At 46.9% G+C, this 22,953-nt stretch overlaps 1 protein-coding gene across 2 annotated transcripts in view; it reads right to left on the bottom strand.

The window, feature by feature from the left end:
- Nucleotides 1-22,203, bottom strand: part of LOC147634454 (uncharacterized) — a 76,864-nt gene extending 54,661 nt beyond the window's left edge. For both annotated transcript variants that reach the window (XM_086803523.1, XM_086803524.1), the window contains exon 1: nucleotides 19,927-22,203. In XM_086803523.1, the coding sequence (XP_086659649.1) occupies nucleotides 19,927-21,777 (1,851 nt within the window). In that variant the 5' untranslated portion in view covers nucleotides 21,778-22,203. The remainder of the gene's footprint in view (nucleotides 1-19,926) is intronic.
- Between the last annotated feature and the right edge of the window lie 750 nt (nucleotides 22,204-22,953).

Genomic DNA, 22,953 nt, shown 5'->3' with positions numbered 1-22,953 from the left:
TTTGAGGGCCTTACTCTCCCCACAGGAGATGCCGGATTATCCATATACAAATGCCATAACACAGCCCAACACGAGGCTACCAAGCCGGAACACAAGCTGTAGAAATGCCAAGCCAACAATATAATCCATATACCTCCGTGTGCGTATTGATTCTTCCCCCAAAACCACGGGTCTTCATGCAATGGAGCTGGTACAGCAAGTACAACTCTCCATTCAGCCGGTATAGCATGTACAATAGCTGGTACAGCCGGTACAATGGCTGGTACAACCGGTACGGTGGCTAATACAATAGATACAACAAGTACAAATGCTGGTACAATAAGTACAATGACTAGTACAGCAAGTACAGTGGCTGGTACAACAAGTACAGAAGCTAGTACAACCGATACAGTGGGGCTGGTGCAGTCGGTACGGTGGCTAGAACAACAAGTACAACAAGTACAAGGACTGGTACAACCAGTACAATGGCTGGTATAACAAGTACAAAGGTTGGTACAACAAGTACAATGGCTAGAAATCATAATCAATGATTAAATACGCTTGCCTTCAGTATTTCTTCGTGATGGAAGCCTCCAAAACAGTCCCCAACAGCCAGTATTCTTCATGGGCAGTCTTCAAGAGAGAGAGAAAGAGAGTAGCCATCATTAGGGCAACCTGTAACGGTGGTAGAGGCTAGTGTGCAGCAAGAGAGCCTTTTTTAATGAAGAGAGAGGGCTCCAATTTATAGATTTGGGCCTCCCATGAGCTAAAATGGCAAGAGAAGGCTACAATGACAAGTGGAGAACCACACAATAGCTGAAGTGACAAGTGTGAGACCACTTGTCTCACTTTGATCCACTTTCTAACAAGTGCCAAGCCACTTGTCTCACTTTGGTCCACTTTTTTGCCACATGTCCCAATCTAAGAGATGGGTCCTTCCATAAACTTTCTCTCTAAAAATATCCCGACTGGTAGACATTCTGTCATAGGCACTTTGACAACTCTTGGTATCTGCTCAATTCCAGATATAATGACGCAAACAGAATTTCCATCGGAGTCGATCCAAAAATAGCAACTCTCCTAAATTTTAGGAGTGTGGTCCTTTGTATTCTAGGATAATCCCCCATTCCCAAAGCTTGTACTTTCCAAATATTTAGGCATCCTGGAGTCCACCAAACTCCTTTCATACTCGGAAATGTCCAAGCTGGTGACAAAAAGAAACTGATAATAGCATTTTTTGAATATTTCTAGATAGGAGAGACAATATTTGACAGAGCGATCTTGTATTTGAGAGTAGGAACAGGTTTATCCCATGTAGCTCTGCTGTCTTCGAAGTCCTCATGCAAGGTGTCGAAGACATTGTGCATCCGGATTGTCATGTTGATCGTCTCTTTCTACTAAAAGTTCGCTTCTCTTGGGATCAGCACTCACATCTCGACGATGGAAGGTTTTGATGATTGAAGATGAAGCCATCCGTACTGAAGCTAAGGTAAAAATATGACACACATACGCAGATTATAAGCTGTACAGAAGGTAATCAAGCAGGGCAGAAATAGGTGGCGGGGAAGGGCCAGGACAAGTTTGGGCAACAAGGAAAAAGTATGGAATAGAGGGCTAGGGCAGTTCGCAGACTGTACGAACAGATCACAAACAGATTGCAGACTCAGCAGTGGTTACAAACACCACTCCACTGTGCACACTCAGCAATGGTCACAATGAGGGATTACACACTCTGCTTAGGACAGAATAACACAATGAACACAGAACTCGAATACAGTGGAATAGCACAGAGTAGCCTTGCAATGGACAAGGTGGAACTACAGGATAGCCTATATCCCCTCTGAACGGGGTAGAATGCCTTACACTCTGGAGGGTCACGACGATGCCGTCATCAGTATTGGTAAGCATCTCTTATCTTTGAAAGGTGCCAGATGCACACGTAGGTGTAGCGGTGCGCATCTCCTTTCTTGGGGTGCGGTTGCCTTAAATGCCTTGAAGTGGTGCACTCCGGAATCTTCAAGATTCTGTTGGAGTGTCCACTAGACTGTCCACTTGGAGCATCTTGGAATGCAACACTGTACCACTGTAACACCGTAACACTGTGACACTGTAACACTGCAACACCGTAACACCACCACACTGTAGCACTGCAATATTGTAGCATTGTAAACTGGGCACCCATGGTGGCTATAGGTCACCCACCACTAGAATACTCACCGTCCTCGGTGAGGCAAATAAAGGGAACATACAGAATAGCAAAGGCCATGAAACAATAATGAAACTGAAGCTGCACCTCTGTTCGCTTAGGGCTCCGTGCTCCTCGTTCTTTCAAAGGATGACCATGGGAATATGCAGAGAGGGGCGAGTAGGAGGTGCGAAGGGGCAATTGTAAGCATGAAAGGGGGGCCAAGAATGAGATGGTGGGGAGGCAAGTAGAAGATGGCTGTCAAAAGGAGACGAGCACGAGAGGGGGGGACAAGCATGAGGAGGTGTGGAGGGGGGCAAGTAGGTGGTGTGAAGGGGCGAGTATGAAGATGGCGGAGTCTTAGCAGTCATCTCATGTCTGTACATTACACACTAGGGCCTCTGTTGTGGGTGTGCCCGCCCCGTTAGGTGTATCTCCATTTTTTCCCCATTTTTCATGTATATTCCCCTATTTTCGTGTGGACATGGGACTCTTGTGCTACCCAACTTGCTCCTTTCTGATGGCCGACTGGACATCTGCCTCCCGACTTGTTGTTCAGTGCTGGCCGACTGAGTTTCTCTGGCCGACTCTGGTTTTTTCTGGTCGTGAGCAGATGGGGCTGCTGTTGGCCTGTTTTGGGCTGGCCGACCAGCAGCCCAGGGCCATATATATAGAGGGCCTAGCCCCCACACCTCTTGTATCATGTGTATCGGATCTTGTGTATAGAGCAAAGTTTATACAGCTTCTCTATTCTGTGTTTTTTTCTCTACAGCAGTTGTCTTTCATTTCCGCTGTGCATTCTGACATGGTATCAAAGCCCCAACTTGAGGGTTTGTTGATTTGCGGTGCTAATTGGAGATTGCTTGGGCTGTTCGGGACTTGGAGATTGGGAAGAAGGCGGCCATCACCTTTGGACAGCCACCTTGCATACTATTTGCAGCCTCTTCTTCATTCTTTTTTCCCACCCACCCTCCCTTCACAAGACCTAGTGAACCCTTGAGATGGCACACTTGTTTGAGATGTTTGAGATGGCTAAGAAGCACGTGAAGATCCCTACTCTCCCCACATTCCCAGTGGATCAACAGTTGGACGGGAACAACTACGGTATATGGAAGGTAATGATGGAGTCTGTCTTGGAGTCTTATGACTTGGCTGATTTCATTGTGGTTAGTGTTCCACGGCCGGAGTTGGAGGGCGGGGAGCTTTTACCCTCTACTCGGAAAGAACAGGAGGCTCAGGCACAGTTGTGGGATCGTGTCAATGCTGGTGTGCGTTCTGTCATCTTTCTTAATTGCACACCACAGGTGATTAATCATATACAACATATAACGTTGACCAAAGGGATTTGGCAATATTTGGCTTCTCTGTATAACAGGGTATCACCCATGAAGCAGATGTCCTTGGAAGTGCAGATGCGGATGATGAATCTTGCAAAGTCTTGGACGATGCGGGAGCACATCAACAAGTTGCAAGCTCTTCAGCAAGAGGTTCTTCAGGCTAGGAAGGAGATATCTTCAGAGGACATGGCCGTCACTTTGTTGTCTCGTTTGCCCTCTCAGTACTCAGCATTTTACTCCTCTTTGATCACCAGTGGCAAGCTCAACATCATCACATGGGAGGAGCTTGTGCCTATGGTCTTGGACCAGAAAGAGCGTTTTACGAATCCTCCACAGGGCGGAGATTCTGAGGCCTTGACTGGCCAGCGGTCGAAAGGTCGTAATAACAACAACAACAATAAGGGCAAAGGGAAGTCTTCATCGAAGAAGTCTTTTGAGAAGAAGCCTGACTCAGACCATGATAAATTGAAGGCCGGGTGGACATGTAACGATTGTGACGAGAAAGGCCACTATTGGAGAAAATGTCCTAAGCAGAGTACCACGAAGAGTGCTGATTCTTCACCTTTAGCTGCAAAGACTCCCCACCTTTGTAAACTTGGAGATTTTCGACACAGATGCTTCAGCGGGGAGACAGTTGGTTTCACCGCTAGGGATACTCGGGAGTGGATTCTCGATGGTGGTGCTTTCAGGCACTCCTGAGAGTTTTACAGGATCTTAAACGGCAGACAAGTCGCATTCTCATTGGCGACAATTCCACTATACCGATTCACAGTGAGGGCAAGATGGAGATCATTCCCAATGGCAAAGGGGAGAAGCATTCCTCTCATGTTCTTTATGTCCCAACACTTGGTTTTCATCTATTGTCAGTGCATGAGGTTTGCAAGATTGGCTTCCGAGTGGAGTTTGAAAAGCATTCTGTTGCTCTACGGAACAAAGAAACACGCCAGATTGTATGGGAAGGCGGAGTGGAGAACAGTATCTACAAACTCTCAGCACTCTCTTCTCTCACAGGCACTCAGATCGGTGACTTGTGGCACTTCCATTTCGGCCACTTGAATGTGGATGCGCTGCGGCAGGCTTTCCGAGACCTGTTGGTGGATGGCTTGCCAGATGTTGGCACCAGGCAAGGACGTTGTAGTTCTTGCATTCGTGGTAAGCAGCACAAGGAATCTTTTCCAATGCAGGCTTATAAGCAAGCTTCGAAACCTTTGGAGTTGGGACACACTGACTTATGTGGACCTATGCAGACTCCATCCTTTTTTCTGTTGCTCTACGGAACAAAGAAACAGGCCAGATTGTATGGGAAGGCGGAGTGGAGAACAGTATCTACAAACTCTCAGCACTCTCTTCTCTCACAGGCACTCAGATCGGTGACTTGTGGCACTTCCATTTCGGCCACTTGAATGTGGATGCGCTGCGGCAAGCTTTCCGAGACCTGTTGGTGGATGGCTTGCCAGATGTTGGCACCAGGCAAGGACGTTGTAGTTCTTGCATTCGTGGTAAGCATCACAAGGAATCTTTTCCAATGCAGGCTTATAAGCAAGCTTCGAAACCTTTGGAGTTGGGACACACTGACTTATGTGGACCTATGCAGACTCCATCCTTGGGAGGTTCTTTGTACTTTATGCTACTTATTGATGATTGTAGCAGATTCACATGGGTTTATTTCCTTTCCCAAAAGGACCAAGCTTTTGCTCGGTTCAAGGAGTGGCATGTTATGGTGAAGGAGGAGTCTGGATTGCAGATAAAGACTCTTCGAGCTGACAAAGGAGGAGAGTTCTCTTCTAATGCGTTTGTGCGGTTTTGTGCGGAACATGGCATCAAGCAAGAGCTGGCCAATACAAGTTCGCCTTCAAAGAATGGAGTGGTTGAGCGAAAGAACCGGACTGTGGTGGAGATGGCGAGGACAATGTTGGAGCATCGTGATCTTCCTCGCCCACTTTGGGGAGAGGCTGTGGCTACGGCTGTCCATATCCTCAAGCGCATCTCTGACGACTTCAGTACCAAAGATGAGGACATTTGAGGCTTATTTTGGCACGAAACCAAATGTCTCCCATTTCCGTGTGTTTGGGAGTGATGCCTATGTTCACATTCCAATGAAGCAGAGGGGGAAGCTTGACTCCAAGTCCTAGAAGCTTGTATTTGTGGAATATTCTTTCCAAAGGATACAGGTTGTATGACCGGAATCGGAACGAGGTTGTTGTCAGCAGAGATGTTATCTTTGATCAGTATGTTCCAGCTTCCACTGTTGATGAGCCGCCACTTCTTGGAAACCCACATGAGTCTGAGGATGACTCCCAATCTATTGTTCCAACTAGACAACCTCAGTCAGTTGTAGAGGTTGAGCCCAAGGCTGGAAATGAGTCCCAGCAACAGCAAGAGGCTCTGCGTTCTATTTGAGTACCAAGGTGGTTGTTAGACACCCTTCGGGACTCGAGTGTTACGGAGCTTCCCTCCGAGTGGACCACAAAGGACGGACCTTGAAGATCGCATAGTGTTCATGACAAAAGTCATTCAGCAGAGCTCTTACAGGTAAACTATGCTTTGATGTCTCCTATCATGCGGGACAAAGAGCCCACTTTCGTAAAGGAAGCTCTTTCTCAGGATACTTGGAGAAAAGCCATGCAAGTGGAGCTGAATGCCATAGAGAAGAATAAAACTTGGGAGTTGGTTCCGAGGCCGTCAAAACGATCAGTCATTGCTGTCAAGTGGGTCTTTAAGACCAAGTATACGTCTAATGGGTCGATGGACAAGCACAAAGCCAGACTTGTGGCTAAGGGTTATGCTCAGCAGCCTGGCATCGACTATGAGGATACCTTTGTACCGATAGTGAGGATGACCACGATTCGGACCGTTCTTACCCTTGCCTCTTCTCAGCGGTGGCCCGTATATCAAATGGATGTAAAATCCGTGTTCTTTAATGGTGACTTGCAGGAGGAGGTGTATGTGTTAGCAGTCATCTCATGTCTGTATATTTACACCAGGGCCTCTGTTGTGGGTGTGCCCGTCCGGATTAGGTGTTTTCTCATTTTTCTCCACTCTCCATATTTTTTCCTTATTTTTCCTCAGGTGTGGAAGGTTGTTCTGTGGCTCTTGGCTGATAGACGGTGGCCGACTAAGTCTGTTGCCCCCAGGTAGGCTTCTGTAGCACGTTGACTTGGTCCAGATGCTGGCTGACTCCACACGTGAGGGCCGACTCACTGGGGCTGGCCGACTGGAGCTGGTGCAGGTCGTGGGCGATGCATCAGTAGGCTGTCGGCTGTCCTTACTACTGGCCGACTCCTCATGTGGGGCCATATAAAATAGCCCCTTGGGCCCCCACTCATTGTATTCGGGTATTCGGGTTTTCTTGTGTATATAGTAGAGTTACACGCCTCTCTCTCTCTCTCTCTCTCTCTCTCTCTCTCTCTCTCTCTCTCTCTCTGTGTTTTTCTGCAATGCACTTGCTCTTGTGTTTTCAGATCTTGCCTTCATCTCCGCTGCATATTCTGACATGGTATCAGAGCTCTAGGCTCTTGATAGATCTTGGGAACTGTGTGAGCAAGAGGGGGGCTGTTTTGTTGCTGATTGGTGGACTGTTTTGGACTGTTCGGGAAGAGGAGAAGCAAGAGGAAGGCAGGCGGATTTACTAGACAGCCACTTGTAAGTTTAAGTTCCTTCTTTTTTCCCACCCACCCACCCTTTTCACTTACATCCCCGCAATGGCAAATCTACTTGAGATGGCTGAGAAGCATGTGAAGATCCCTACACTCCCCAAGTTCCCAGTGGACCGTCAGTTGGACAGGAACAACTACGGCATATGGAAGGTAATGATGAAATCTGTTCTGGAGTCTTACGACCTTGCTGATTTCATTGTTGTTGGGGTTCCAAGGCCGGAGTTAGAGGAAGGGGAGTTACCCTCGATTCGGAAGGAACGCGAGGCACAGGCACAGTTATGGGATCGTGTCAATGCCAGGGTCCGTTTTTTCATTTTCCTCAACTGCACACCGCAGGTAATCAATCATATCAAGCATATGACGCTGGCCAAAGGTATATAGCAGTATTTGGCTTCTCTCTATAACAAGGTATCGCCCATGAAGAGGATTTCCTTGAAAGTACAGATGCAGGTTATGAATCCTGCAAAGTCATCGACGATGCGGGAGCACATCAACAAGCTGCAAGCTCTTCAGCAAGAAGTTCTCCAGACTGGGAAAGAGATATCATCGAAGGATATGGCCATCACGTTGCTGTCGCATTTACCCTCTCAGTACTCAGCATTCTACTCTTCTTTGATTACCAGTGGCAGGCTCAGCACCATCACATGGGAGGAGCTTGTGCCCATGGTCTTGGACCAGGAGGAAAGATTCACGAACCCTCCACAGGGCGGAGGTTCGGAGGCCTTAACTGGCCAACGGTCGAAAGGCCGTAACAACAAGGGCAAAGGGAAGGCTTCATCAAAGAAGTCTTCTAAGAAGATGTCCGCCTCACACCGCGAGAAACTTAAGGCAGAGAGGACCTGTAATGATTGTGGCGAGAAAGGCCACTATTGGAGGCAATGTCCAAGGTTCGAAGGCCTTGAGTGGCCTTCAGCAGGTTTCCAGGATTTCGCATCCCACCGTAACAGTTGTTGATCCTTGTGAGCAGTATGATGCCTCTTGACTCGGAAGCAGAATGGTTCATTGATTTAGTTGATACATACCAAATTGGACGGAAGCTTTCTAATGAGGCTGTTGAGCTCATGTTTGCAGAGGACTCTTTGGGAGGCAGGATTGCGTATCTTGTGGTTTCTGCAGCATGCTTAGGATCTTGGACTATTTTACACAGGAGGGGGATTGATAGATGGAGTCGGACTCCATGGATGGAGTGACTCAGATTGGGGAGGAGAGCCAGACACGAGGACCTTGACATCAAGCTACAGTTTTTCCTTTGGCTCAGGAGCAATTTTATGGAGCAGTAAGAGGCAGCCATCTATTGCCTTGCCGTCGACAGAGGCAGAGTACCGGACTGCTTGTGGTGCTGCTTTCGAGGTGGTGAGGTTGCAGAGGTTACTTGGCAAGATTGGGTTTCCACTCCCACTCATTGTATTCGGGTATTCGGATTTTCTTGTGTATATAGCAGAGTTACACGCCTCTCTCTCTCTCTCTCTCTCTCTCTCTCTCTCTCTCACCAGAGGGTATGCAGAGGCACTTGGATACTTTACATGCTTATGCACAGGACAGTGGGCTCTCAATTAACCTTGGTAAGACCAAGGTTATGGTGTTTAACACTACAGCTCAGTGGGTCTGGAGATCAGCGCCTATTTTCACATATGGGCAGGAGACAGTGGAGTATGTTGACTCATACACATATCTTGGAGTGGTGCTCACTGGGCCCACATTTTCCATGAGGGGGGCAGCAGAGGCCAGATTGACTAGAGGATATGCAACACTAGGAGGTCTAGAGAGGATGTGCTCACAGGTACAGTTTCAGGAGCCACGCACTAAGCTGTGGCTATTTGACACGTTCGTCACATCGGCTATGCTATATGGAGTACGGATCTGGGGGCCTAGCCTAGATCGTCATAGTCGATCAGGATGCACATACGATGGATGGAGATCGATGGAGAGACCACTTGTATCCATGATCTCCAGGATGATTCGGGCTAAGGCCTCGGTACCCCATGAGATTATCCGAGCCGAGATGGGAGCACCACCGATCGTAGTCGAGGCTCTTGCCAGATCAGTGTCCTTCATTCATAGCACCTAGGAGCTTCCCCGACACCGGTACGCACGACTTGCTTTAGAGTCCTCTCATCATCTAGCCATGGAGGGAGACACTTCATGTTGGTATGCGTAGATAGCATCCTGGTTTGAGCTCCACGGGTTCAGCTTAGACAGACTTCCACCCTTCCAGTACTCTCTGGACGCACCCTCTCTCACCTTGACACATTCTGAGATTAGTAGTCATCAGACAGGACCTCATTCAATTGGACACTAGGAGGACATGGCTGGAGCCATCACAGGAGTTAGGGACGAAGATGGCTTTCTATAGAGACCATCTTCTCCGCACCACTGAGGATGGCTTTATACTTAGACCGAGCTACATGGATACCCATTTGTCCCATGGATTGAGGTGTGCCATTGGGCAGATCCGCACCAGTTAGAGATAGAGACAGGCAGATTTAGAGGCATACCTCCAGGGGACAGGATATGTCAGATTTGTTGGATAGAGCCAGAGACGGAGGAGTAGTACATCTGTCGCTGCACAGCATATTATGAGATTCGAGGGCGCTACCATTGCCTTTTCAGAGAGGGATTTGGACCACTAGCTAGAGTCATGGACTATTGTGATCAGCGATGCTTGGGTTTTTATCTCCTGGAGATCAGCAGGCTCAGAGAGTCCATTATGAGGAGCAGACGCCTGACTGGCAGGGAGTCCACACAGAGACAGATCACTGACTTCTTCACAGGGACTACCCGGGAGGACACAGCCGACAGCCCAACAGTGGGCACCTCGTGGGACTCTAGTTGAGAGAGCTATCCAATTGGGCAGATCCACACGCCCGAGGGTTCGCGGATCGTTACATCAGAGACGATGCCTACACCGAAGGATTCAGAGCATCATTGCGAGGCATCGGGCTCGTCCGACCAGGCATCTCACTATGGCATATATCCAGGCCATCCGGCAGAGACCCATGCTAGAGCTCCTAGGATGATTACCACTCCATGAAAAGATGCAGGGGGGAAGAGAGCTTGAGCTCTTGCAAGCACACACACACACTCACAAAACCCTAATAGAGAACACACACGGTGAGAGGCTGAAAATCTTCTTCTTCTCTACTCAACACTCAACACACCATATACAAGATAAGAGTACACAATAATATGAAAGGTACTCAACCAAATACATACACGAGTTCTCTATAATGTGAACCCGACTAAATGAGCTGGCGCTATAACTATGCCAGTCTCTAGAATGGCTGTCACACAGCCTGTCATCCCACTGGCCGCATATCTCCCATGATCTCACCAACCATGCCAGTGGTGTAAGTGTGGGGCCTATCCCCCAAGCGGGTCATCAGTGGCCACCGCCTCACTAGATGAGCTCGATATCTCAATACTCCCCCTCGAGCTCAACTCCATCTCATGTACACCAAGCGAAGCCCTGAATCTGCGGAGCTTCTCTGTACCCAATGCTTTGGTGAAGATGTCAGCTACCTGATCCTCTGTGCTGACATAAACAAGGTCAAGGTCTCCTGCCAAGACCTTCTCTCTGACGAAGTGGTAGTGGACCTCTATGTGCTTCGTACGAGCATGAAAGACTGGGTTCCTGGCCAACTGTATACTGCTAATGTTGTCACAGAAAATGACAACTTGTCTATCCACTGATAGACCCAAATCTGCAAGTAGCTTTCTCAACCAAGCTACCTCACATCCTGCCATAGCAGCTCCTCTGTACTCCGCCTCTGTACTCGATAGAGCAACCGTAGGCTGCTTCTTGCTGCTCCAAGTCACAGCAGCACTCCCCAAAGAAAACATGAATCCACTGGTAGATCTTCTATCTGAGATACTACCAGCCCAATCAGCATTTGTGTACCCATGTACACATATCTCTGTCCCAGTCTCATAGAATAGTCCACAATGCAAAGTAGACTTCACATACCTCAGTATGCGTCTCACTGCATCCAAATGCGGTTTCCGTGGAACCTACATAAACTGACTCACCAACCCAACAGCATAGCTCAAATCTGGTCTAGTGATCGTCATGTAGATCAAACTTCCTACTATGCGCCTGTACATAGTAGGATCCTCCAAGATCTCTCCTGAATCCGCACTCAACTTGCCATTCTGATCCAATGGCACAGAAATAGGCTTACAGCCTGTCATACCATACTTGGACAACATGTCCAAGCCATACTGTCTCTGCAGTAATCCAATACCATGTGGTGACCTAATCACCTCAATGCCCAAGAAATATCTGAGCTCCCCCAGATCCTTCATCTCAAACTTCTGTCTTAGCAAGATCTTTACATCAAAGATCTCTGCATCATGGTCCCCCGTAATGATCAAGTCATCTACATAGATGACAACAAGCACAACTCCTCTATCACCATGTCTCACATACAATGAGAAATCTGCATTGGCTACATGAAAGCCAATAGTGACAAGATATTCAAAAATCTTGTCAGACCATGCTCTTGGTGCTTGCTTTAAGCCATACAAGGCTTTCTTCAACCTGCAAACATGCTCGGGGTGACCCACATCCTCATAACCAGGTGGCTGCAACATATACACCTCTTCTTGCAAATCCCCATGCAAGAATGCATTCTTTACATCCATCTGATGTAAAGACCATTGCTTTGACGCAGCCACTGCTATCACAACTCTCACCGTTGCCATCTTAGCAACTGGGCTGAAAGTTTCCTCATAATCAATCCCATATGTCTGCGCATAACCTTTGGCTACCAATCTAGCCTTGTACCTGTTTATGCTTCCATCACTGTTATGTTTAACTTTGTACACCCACTTGCATCCAATGGCTTTCTTGCCTTCAGGCAATTGCACTAAATCCCAAGTCTCATTTCCATATAGTGCATCCATCTCCTCGTCCATAGCTTTCTCCCAACACATATTTCCAACAACCTCATCAATGCATGTGGGCTCAACAACCTGCACAACCTTTGCCATATATGCATAGTGATGTGCCACATAACCATCATAGGTAAATCTCTGCACATGATTTCTTACTCTCCCAGATCTTCGCAGCTTTTCATTCATGGCTTCCATAGCCTTCTTTACACCAGGTGTTCTCATAGCTGGGATCCCAAGCTCCTCATCAAGGCTCATATCTAAGCCACTAGACTCTCCATCAACATGAGAATGCCCTGCAGAAATGTCAGGCATACTAAGGGGCTCAACCACTTTCTCTTTTCCTTTACGTGATGTAGTAATCACATTTGCAGGACTGGTATTATGACACAACCTGCCACTCCATGGTCTATCAACAGACCCACTAGATGAGGACTCTCCTGGTCCACTCAAAGACTGTGATTGCTGACCTGCATTCTGTGCAACCACACTTCCACTCACATCAGCCCCAACAGCTTCCTTTTCAGCAGCATACCAGCTGCTCATCTCATCAAAGACAACATCCCTGTTTACCCTCAGCTCACGTGTAGCAGGGTTATAACACCTGTATCCCTTTTGCTCAAGGGAATATCCAATAAACACACATTTTTCAGCTTTTGGATCCAGCTTAGTTCTCAGCTCATCTGGCACATGCACATATGCAATGCATCCAAAGACTTTCAGATGAGACAGATCTGGTTTTCTGCCAGTAAACCTCTCCTCTGGAGTTACATCATGTATGGCTGCAGTTGGAGTCCTGTTCATGATGTATACTGCTGTAGAAACAGCCTCAGCCCAATAGCAATGCGGAATATTCTTCTCTTCCATCAATGCTCACGCAATCTCAGCAATGTGCCTGTTTTTCCGCTCAGCAACTCCATTTTGCTGCGGAGTGTATCTGCATGTATACTGTCTCCGAATACCATTCTTCTTCAAATATTCAGAGAACTCATTGGAGAAATACTCTCCCCCTCCATCTGACCTTAGGCACTTTACATATTTCCCTGTTTGCTTTTCAACCAAAACTCTGAAATTCTGAAAGTGAGTGAACACCTCACTCTTCTCCTTCATGAAATATACCCACACTTTCCTTGTGTGGTCATCAATGAAAGTCACATAATACCTGCAGCCTCCCATAGATATGGTCTTCGTAGGACCCCATACATCTGAATGCACAACATCTAGTGCATTTCTGCTCACATATCTGTTACGTGGAAACACATGCTTTGTTTGCTTCCCAAATTGGCATGCTTCACATATTTTCTGCATACCTTCCACTTTAAATTTTGGCAGCCCTGTCACAATTCCTTTTGTCTGCATAGACTTCAATCTCTGCACATTTACATGTCCAATTCTTTTATGCCATATGTCTGTGTCTGCAACAACTCCTGAACCATTTGCAAACATCGCAGCACTCATCTCAGGCATGTCTACATCCAACGTAAACATTCTGCCCACTCTGTTGCCTTTTGCAACCAACCTGCACTTGTCTTTGAAATCTTCAACATAACACCCATCAGGGTTAAACCGAACCTGCAAACCCTGCTCAATCATCTGGCCAACTGAAACCAGATTCTTTGTTATGTTCGGTACATGAAGTACATCTGCAAGGTACTTCACTTTGCCATCCTGCATAGACAATGGCACATCTCCAACGTGGGCAATTGGATGAGCAGTGTCATCCCCTGTTTCCACAAAACCTGGTCTTTCTGGGTTTTTCATCTCCTTGAACCACTCCCCATGACTCGTCATGTGGTTCGAAGCGCCTGAATCCACATACCATACATTATCCTTTTGTGCTGCATCAACATTTTCAGACATGACATTCACAACATGCTGCATAACAAACAACCTTTCATTATCCTCATTATTTCTGCTTGAGGATGCATAGTTGTTTTGCTGCACTTTCCCATTTTGCATGTCAGCCTGCTTCTTATAACATTCTGACTGCACATGTCCAGGCTTACCACAATAATAGCATTCACGTGCATCATTATATTGCCTTTGCCAATTTCCACGGCCTCTTTGACTCCCCCTGCCTCTGAATTTGCCTCTTCCACCTGCGTGTTGTTGTTGTTGTTGATTCTGGGACTGTTGTTGCTGCTGCTGCTGGCCATAATTCTGATTACCTGTTCGGCCACCTCCTTGACCGCGTCCACGGCCTCCTCTACCTCGTCCTCTTCCTGAACTCGTGTAAAAGGCCTATTGCTCTGAACTGTTTTTGCTTTGTGAAGACTGTTGGTCTTCACCCAAGTTCTTCTCTTCGATAATCAGCATTCGATAATCAGCATAGACACCAAATCTGTAAAGTTGGGAATGTTTTCCCGAGTCTGAATAGACGTCTTAAACGCCTTGTATTGTGGCCCGAGACCACGTAGACAGACTTCCACCTTGTCATCATCATCTACTGACACACCAATAGATGCAAGGGATTCCACAATACCCTTTATCTTCAACGCATAGTCATTCACAGACATGCTCTTTTTCTCCACAGTATGAAGTTCATTCTTTAACTGTATCTTCCGTGCCTTGGTATTTGTTTCATAAAGCTTTACCAAGGTGTCCCATGCCTCCTTGGGGGACTTGGCATCCTGAATGTGCCCAATCATGGTGTCCTGTATACTAATGGAAAGCCAATACATTACTTTCCTGGCTCCTTGGTTCCAGTCTTTAAACTCTTTCACATCTGCAACAGTCGGATTTATATCCGGTATCTCTGGTGCCTCTTCATGTTCACGTTCTATGTAGTCCCAATAGCCTTTTCCCATTAGGAAATTTGTCAACCTGAACCTCCAAGCATGGAAGTTATTCTTGTCAAGCTTCTCAGCCACAATCTGAGTTATCCCATCATTTGACATCTTGCCAAACACACAATTTTACCAGAAACTGCACTCTGGTTTTTCCTGCACAACTGCTGTATTTTCTGCACAGCGGTACTGCAGTCCACTCAAATGTCACAACCAGTGACCTCAATGTGCATACGTACACCCAATGGCAACTGTAGACCTCTTTGCAGCACCCACAGTGTCTGCACAGTCAATCTGTCTTCCTGCAGTACTTAAAACAGAGTTCTGCAGAGAATCGATGACTTACCCGCAGTGCTCGAAATCGCCTGCTTTCTGAAAAACGGAGGTCCAGACGCGCCCGAAACGCGTTTTCGGCCCGAAATTTCAGTCCGAAGGACTATATAGTTGCCCTATAGCTTTACTCCCGCAAAGAAAGCTCCTCAATCAGAGACCGTTTGCCGGTGCCTCCCGTAGAGCTCCCGACAAGGGTGTAGTCACCAACACAATAGGGAAGAGTAGTTGAAGCTCTTACCCTCGTACCGCTTCCTGTGGTTCTCTTGCTTGCAGCTCAGCCCTTAGCACAAACCAGGCTCTGATACCATGAAAAGATGCAGGGGAGAAGAGAGCTTGAGCTCTTGCAAGCACACACACACACTCACAAAACCCTAATAGAGAACACACACGGTGAGAGGCTGAAAATCTTCTTCTTCTCTACTCAACACTCAACACACCATATACAAGATAAGAGTACACAATAATATGAAAGGTACTCAACCAAATACATACACGGGTTCTCTATAATGTGAACCCGACTAAATGAGCTGGCGCTATAACTATGCCAGTCTCTAGAATGGCTGTCACACAGCCTGTCATCCCACTGGCCGCATATCTCCCATGATCTCACCAACCATGCCAGTGGTGTAAGTGTGGGGCCTATCTCCCAGGCGGGTCATCAGTGGCCACCGCCTCACTAGACGAGCTCGATATCTCAACACTCCAGCCATATACTGTTGTACTCACTGTCACTTTTGTACTCCCCCATATTCATGTATTCATGTATCCATGTACTCATGTGCCCCATTTTGTCTAGTAGCATTAGCTTCCCACTCTCCCTAGTTGCTGCTTCCGGATGCTCCCTACTGATGTATTGTAGAGCTAGATACTTACCTTCAGTCCTTTCTTTTCTTTTCAAGATAGTGTATCAGATGTCATATATGGTTGTAACTTTGGTCTCATAGGTCACTTTGGCCTTTTGAAGACGTTAATATAACATTTCATTTCATTTCTCTCTCTCTCTCTCTATTGCTGTGCTTTTCTGCAGTGCAGTTACTCTTGTGTTTTCTGATCTTGTCTTCATCTCCGCTGCATATTTTGACAGTATGTTGAGTAGCCTCTAGGCTTTGAGGTTCCAGGATCAAAGGGGATGGTTTATAGGTTGTGGAAGGCCTTGTATGGTCTTAAGCAAGCTCCCAAGGCTTGGAATCAGAAGATTGATTCCTTCTTTCTACGGACTGGATTTCAGAGATCAGTTGCATATCCTAACTTGTATCTCTTTCGAGAATACAGTTTGGTCACGTTGATTATCCTTTATGTGGATGATCTCATTCTCACTGGCAGTCATGTGGAGCACATAGCAATGACGAAGGCTGCCTTGTCAAAGGAGTTTGAGATGACCAACTTAGGCTTACTCCACTTCTTCTTGTGATTGGAGATTTGGCAGACCCAGAGGGGATTCTTTGTCTCTCAGCAACGGTATGTTCATGAGTTGCTTGAGGCCTTTGGAATGGAGAATTGCAAGCCTATTACTTCACCGATGGACCCGAACACGAAGCTTACAGTGAATGATCCTTGTGAGCAGGTTCATGCCTCTCTGTATTGGAAGCTTGTTGGTTCATTGATTTGGTTGCTGAACACCAAATTGGACTTGACCTTTCCTGTGGGGTGGTTGCGCTCATTCATGCAGACGCCTTTGAAGAGTCATCGGGACACAAGATTGCGGATCTTGCGGTATCTACAGGGTACGAAGGATCGTGGACTCTTCTATGACACTAGAGGAAGAACGACGGATGGAGTTTGACTCCAAGGCTAGAGTGACTCAGATTAGGGAGGAGATCCAGACACAAGGAGACCTACATCAGGCTATGGTTTTAGCCTCAGCTCAGGAGCTATTTCATGGCGCAGCAAGAGACAGCCAACTATTACCTTGTCGTCTACAGAGGCGGAGTATCGGACTGCTTGTGGTGCTGCCTGCGAGGTTGTGTGGCTGCGAAGGTTGCTTGGCGAGATTGGGTTTCCACATAAGGAGCCCATGATCATCCAGTGCAATAACCAAAGCTGTATCACTATTGCTAGAAACCCGGTCTTCCATGCCCGGACCAAGCACATAGAGATACAATATCACTTTATTCGTGAGAAGATTTTCGCTGGTGACATCTTGCTTGTTTATTGTTCGACGGAGGACAATGCGGCGGACCTCTTCACAAAGTCTCTACCTCAGGCTATGCTCCGGCAACACTCCAGCTCACTGCGGTTGATTCCACATCCAGGAGCTGAGAGGGGTGGTAGCAGTCATCTCCTATCTGTACATTACACACTAGGGCCTCTGTTGTGGGTATGCCCACCCAATTAGATGTACCTCCATTTTTTTCCTATTTTTCATGTATATTCCCCTATTATTGTGTGGGCATGAGGCTGTTGTGCTACCCAACTTGCTCCTTTCTGCTGGCCGACTGGACATCTCCCTCCCGACCTGTTGTTCAGTGCTGGCCGACTGAGTTTCTCTGGTCGACTGTGGTTTTTTCTAGTCATGAACAGATGGGGCTGTTGTCGGCCTGTTTTGGGCTGGCTGACCAACAGCCCAGGGCCATATATATATAGAGGGCCTAGCCCCCACACCTCTTGTATCGTGTATCGGATCTTGTGTATAGAGCAAAGTTTATACAGCTTCTCTCTCTCTCTCTCTCTCTCTCTCTCTCTCTCTCTCTCTCTCTCTCTCTCTCTCTATTCTGCGTTTTGCTCTCTACAGTAGTTGTCTTTCATTTCCGTTGTGCGGGAGGGGAGGGCGGGGTGAAGGGAACGACCATGAAGTGTGAAGGGGGCGAGCAGGAGAAGGCAGCCAGCACGAGGGGAGTAGGAGATGGAGAGGGTATGCGAGCATTAAATTTTTGAAGGGGTAGTATGAAGAAAAGGGGGCCAGTATGAATGGTTTTTTATTTTTTATTTTTTTTCTTTGGGCGAGTGGCAGAGGCGAGTATGAACAAGGGTAAGGTGGGGGGCGAGTATGGAACGTGGCAGCAAAAGCGAGTTGATAGAAGGTGGAGGCGAGCATGAAAAAGTCGGCTATATGGAAAGAGATCGGCATGATTGGGCGAGTGTGAAAGTCGTCGTGTGGAGGCGGTGAGTAGGAAGTTGCTAAGTGGAGGGAGGCGAGTATGAAGCGTGGCCAAGGCGAGGCGACGGTCATATGAAAAGAGAATATGGGGCGAGTATGAAAGCAAGTGGGGAGGCGAGTATGTAATGAGTGGGTGAGCATGTAAAAGACAAAGAAGGGCCAAGTATGAAAGAAGGCGGGACGAGTGTAGGTAAGGGCCTAGCAAGGTATTTTTCTTTTGGGAGTGGAGGAGCTATCTCCTTTTTTTCTTAATAACAACGGTACTATTGGGCCGACTAGGAGCATTGGTGCATATATGTACGTGGGTAGCCAAATCGTCATATTCATCTGCTTTCCTCAGCGTTGTACTTCACGTAGCACTTCTCTGTAGGCGAAATGCTAGCCAAGAGTGTACAAGAGGTCACAACACTGTGATCTGACGTCTTCATTCTCAGCCACATCTTGTACTTGAGTTTCAATTGTATTACTTCTTTCTTGTCCATAATACAAAGTAGTAGTTTAGGACTCTTGTATGTGTTGTATGTGCGATTCCACCGCACTCTCCTCCCTCTCTCTCGAAAACCCTAGCACATACGCGCAAGTGTTCTACAAGGGTCCAGGCACACTGAAGCACGGTGCCAAGCAAAAACTAGACACGAGCGGACCCGGAAAGAAAATGGAAGCAACACATCATCACCATATGGCTACCATCTGCAAGCTAAGCTAAGGACATGCAAGGGCATATATTGCCAAGCCTTTTAGATGCAAGGTCATACACCTCTCTCATATGATATGATATGAGATCATAGAAAAATGCAAAAATTCTCATTTACTCAAAAAATAGACCCAAAATGCCTTTAGCCAAGGATGCACATTTGCGGAACGAGAACGGGAACGGGAACAGCACACGTTATGGAACGCGTTACCTTGTTCCCAAGGCTATGGAACGGCATTCCATGTTACTATGTTTCTCACACATGAAGCTCTAACTCCCATCAACGCTGGAAAGCTAAGTATAGAGCAGAACCACTACTTTTGGCTTGGCTTAGCCTGTATAAGTGGGTGCTAGGCTTCAGTTTGACACTTCTTCTACACTCGCAGAGATCCTTGTGCATGAGCGCGGCAATGCTAGTGGCAGATCCAACACCACCCTTAGGTGGGACCGTAGTATGCGATGCAAGCAGTTTCTCAGTTCTGGCTAGCAGTTCATGTAAATTCCTCTAAGCCAAATGCTAAGGGGTGAGCTCGTTCAGCTCTACAGTTGTGTGGTGAGCTTTGGTGTCATCCGTTCATGGTTCTTTGGTCAGAGAACGATCCAGCTATGAGTCAAGTATCTAGTAACCGAGTCCTGCTAGGGGCGTTTCAGTGCGGGATGCTGGGGAGAGTCTTTACATATGGCACAAGCCCACAAAGGCCAGTATGCATTGCACTTGCATTGAAGCAATATCAGTGAGGGGTGGGGTGGGGTAGAGTGGGGGGGGAGTCTATATACATAAACACTAGCCCACAAAGCCACAAAGCGTTGCACATGATAAATAGTAGCAAGTGATATTCAGAACAGCCAAAGACCAAAAAGCTTTCGCATCCATAACCAAGCCATAGATACAAGCTAATAGCATTAGCGATGCAAACTTTAAAAATGCATAACTCTATCAAACAACACGAGTGGACGAAGATGTGTCACCTGGGAAGGTGACCAAGATAAATCCAATATATCTTCTGTATGGCCCTTGAATGAACACTTTGCATTCTCAGAAAGCGTAAATAGTTTGGGGAGCCGAGAAGTAGTATTTTTCCTCCCTGAGTTGTTCTTGCCACTCTTCTTCACTTCACTATGCCTCTGGGGAAGGCTGTCTACAATCAACTTTTCCGGACCTAAATCCAACTCTCCTGAAGTATCAGGAGAATCTCTCGCTCTACCATAATGTTCAAAGACTTCCCACACCCTTACCACCCTATCTTGTCCAGCAGTGGCAAGATAAGAACCATCAAGACTGAATTTCATTGTCCAAATGGCGCCTTGATGGGCTTGAATCTCTTGCCTCAGGTGTAAGTCAGCAAACTCCTTTGCCGCCTTCTTATGGGCATGCACTTTGACCGGCCTTACTGCTGGTGGAGCATCTTGACTATCATCAGTGGCAGAACCAGACCTCTTTCCAGATTTTTCTGTCAAAGCCTCCCTGTCATCACTGCCACTCCCATGATGGCTGTGGTTTCCTTTCTCTCGGGAACCTCTTACCACTCCTTTGATCGCTTTAAGCCAACCTCTTTTTATCTTTTGAACTGCAGATCCAGAAGCCATTTGGATCTCTGTCACATAAGCGTCATCTGCTGCTCTCTCCCTCCTCATGACTTCTTGTACAATAGGGGAAAGCCCCAAGGAAGACTCAAATTCTTCCAAAGTTATCTCTCTACCAGTGTCGAGCTCTTTAAGTTTGTTCCACATACCATCTTTCCCGAGCTCATTCACAACAAATTCCTTGCCACTGTCTAGATCTTTTATTCTGCACAAAACCTCTCCATCCTCAGTGTTCTCGGCATCTTCACTGCTTCCCATGGACAGTCTGCCATCCTTCAACAATCTTTCTGGTGTGTTGTCAAACAATTTCCCATCTGAACCTGTGGAATCAAACAAACAGTGACCATTCTTATCTGTAACCCTAAACCTTCCAAACTTGCTCCAGTAAGATTGTGACCTCCGAGCTACCAATCCTTCTGTAGTGGAGACACCTGCTGACGTAGAGGCACTGTTCCCATTTCCTTTCTTTCCTCCAAGCGGAGGTTTGGAGGATGGATGACCCTGACCACCAAAAACTGTCCTCAAAACAGCACCACTACTGTCTCCTAGCCTCTCCTTACCTCTATGATGCAACACAGGAGAAGTAGTGCCAGACCTAACCAACCGAAGAAAAGAATCTTCCACCCCATTACTATTCTGTAATCTAGAGAACGTACCATCTGATCTGGACCTGACCATAGTCCATCCAGCACTGGCAAGCGGTGCTGTCTGCCCTTCATGTGGATCTTTTCTGTTAGAAACCCCGATATAACCATTGTCTACATTTCCATGTTTTGGTTTGATACTTTCAGCCTTTGAGGTAGATGAAGATAGAACTAAGGAGCTTCCTGCAGGCGTTGCTGTATCAACCAAAGCCACCGTGCTCTCAACAGATTCGCGCTCCACCTTCAACCCCATCTGGGTAAGCAAACGCTGTCTTCTCTCCACAATACTGCCCGGACTGCTCTTCCATATTTCGTACCTTGAAAATGGAAGATGGGAAGCATTGGAAGCACTGGCTATGGCACCTTGTGATACAGTCAGGCGATGCTTTTCTTTTCCTCCACTCTCTGCATCTGAAGATGAATCGATGTCTTCCAAGCTCTCAAAAAACTCTTCCTCCTCTTCTTCTGTAGAATCCATTCTCACGACAATGTATAGAGGGATGAACAACAATCCATGGCCGACGGGATCTAAAAGCCCTCGACCATGGTTCGTCTGTGGTTTCAAAGAGCTTGAATGGCGCGTGCCCCGCATTCGATTACCATGGCATTGATCTGCGGGCCCCGTCTGGATCTCAATCAATGCTTCCTTATGCCATGCAGATCGGCTTCGGAAGAGCCCGCATTCCAAGGTTTTCCAGAAAAGCGCATCACGTGAAGTCTCGGCGACGACGATCCATCCTGCTGCTGCGAGAGGAAAACGAATCGACGATCTGCAGGATCCGACGGCCAGAAAATGCTTCCACACCCAATAAGCACCTATTCATAAAGAGGAGGGCACCACCGGGATCCTGAGAAAAGAGCGACATGCGGAGGAGGGATACAACAAGAAGAGCAGTAGCGCGCGCAACAATTATACAAAGCATGAGGTGAAACCTGCGTTTAGTTCTCTCCTCCTCCCGCTTTTCTTGGTGGACCAAGGAAAAAGCCCTTCCCGGCCACCCCCCTCCCCCCTTCACCACCATCATCATTGTCATCCATCTCGGCACGTCTACGTATGCTCCACAGTAGGTGGAATTCCTCTCAGTAAACACGTGCCAGTGTCCGGCCCCACCCAGTGCTTAAAAAAATGTTCTTTTCAACCCTTAAAATTAAAACCTAACCGCGATTTAGACTTAAAAATCTCTAAAATTTCATCCCTTATAACTAAAAATGTAAATTTCATCCCTTAAAATTAAAGACAATTCCGAATTCCAACCTGGATTTTTAACTTTCAATCAGGAATATTACACTATGGGAGCAACAACATATCAATGGGAGGTGTGAAGTTTTATTAATGCCAAGAGAGGGTATTGAAATACAGGCCACAAGAGGGTCAACATGTACCTCTCTTTTTGGGTGCAGCTAAAGCACAAAAGGCAAGGTATGATATTGATGAAGTGTTAGTCCCTTATTATTATCTTACTAGAATGTTGAAAGATGAATTGGATCGTATGAACAAAAAGGTGGCATGATTGGTTAACAAAAGTGAGTTTCACATTTTTTTTTCCGCAACAATATGTATAGCAAGCAATGCCCTTTTGAAAAGATTGCACATGGTCTAGCATGTAGCCAAGAACACAAGAACACAATATGTCCCCATACATTTATGTTGTATAGTAATCTCTAGTCCACCAGCTCTAGTAAACCTTGATATTTCTTAAGATCATCCAACCCCATTAGTCTATCCTAACCTTAAAGCCTCTTATACAAAATAAGTCATTTTAAGAGA

The sequence above is a fragment of the Cibotium barometz genome, chromosome 10 (genome assembly GCF_041138505.1).
Source record: "Cibotium barometz isolate CiBa-2024 chromosome 10, ASM4113850v1, whole genome shotgun sequence".
In the NCBI taxonomy this organism is placed as follows: domain Eukaryota; kingdom Viridiplantae; phylum Streptophyta; class Polypodiopsida; order Cyatheales; family Cibotiaceae; genus Cibotium; species Cibotium barometz.
The sequence above is the reverse complement of the archived record's forward strand: the minus strand, read 5'-3'. Positions and strand labels throughout refer to the sequence as shown.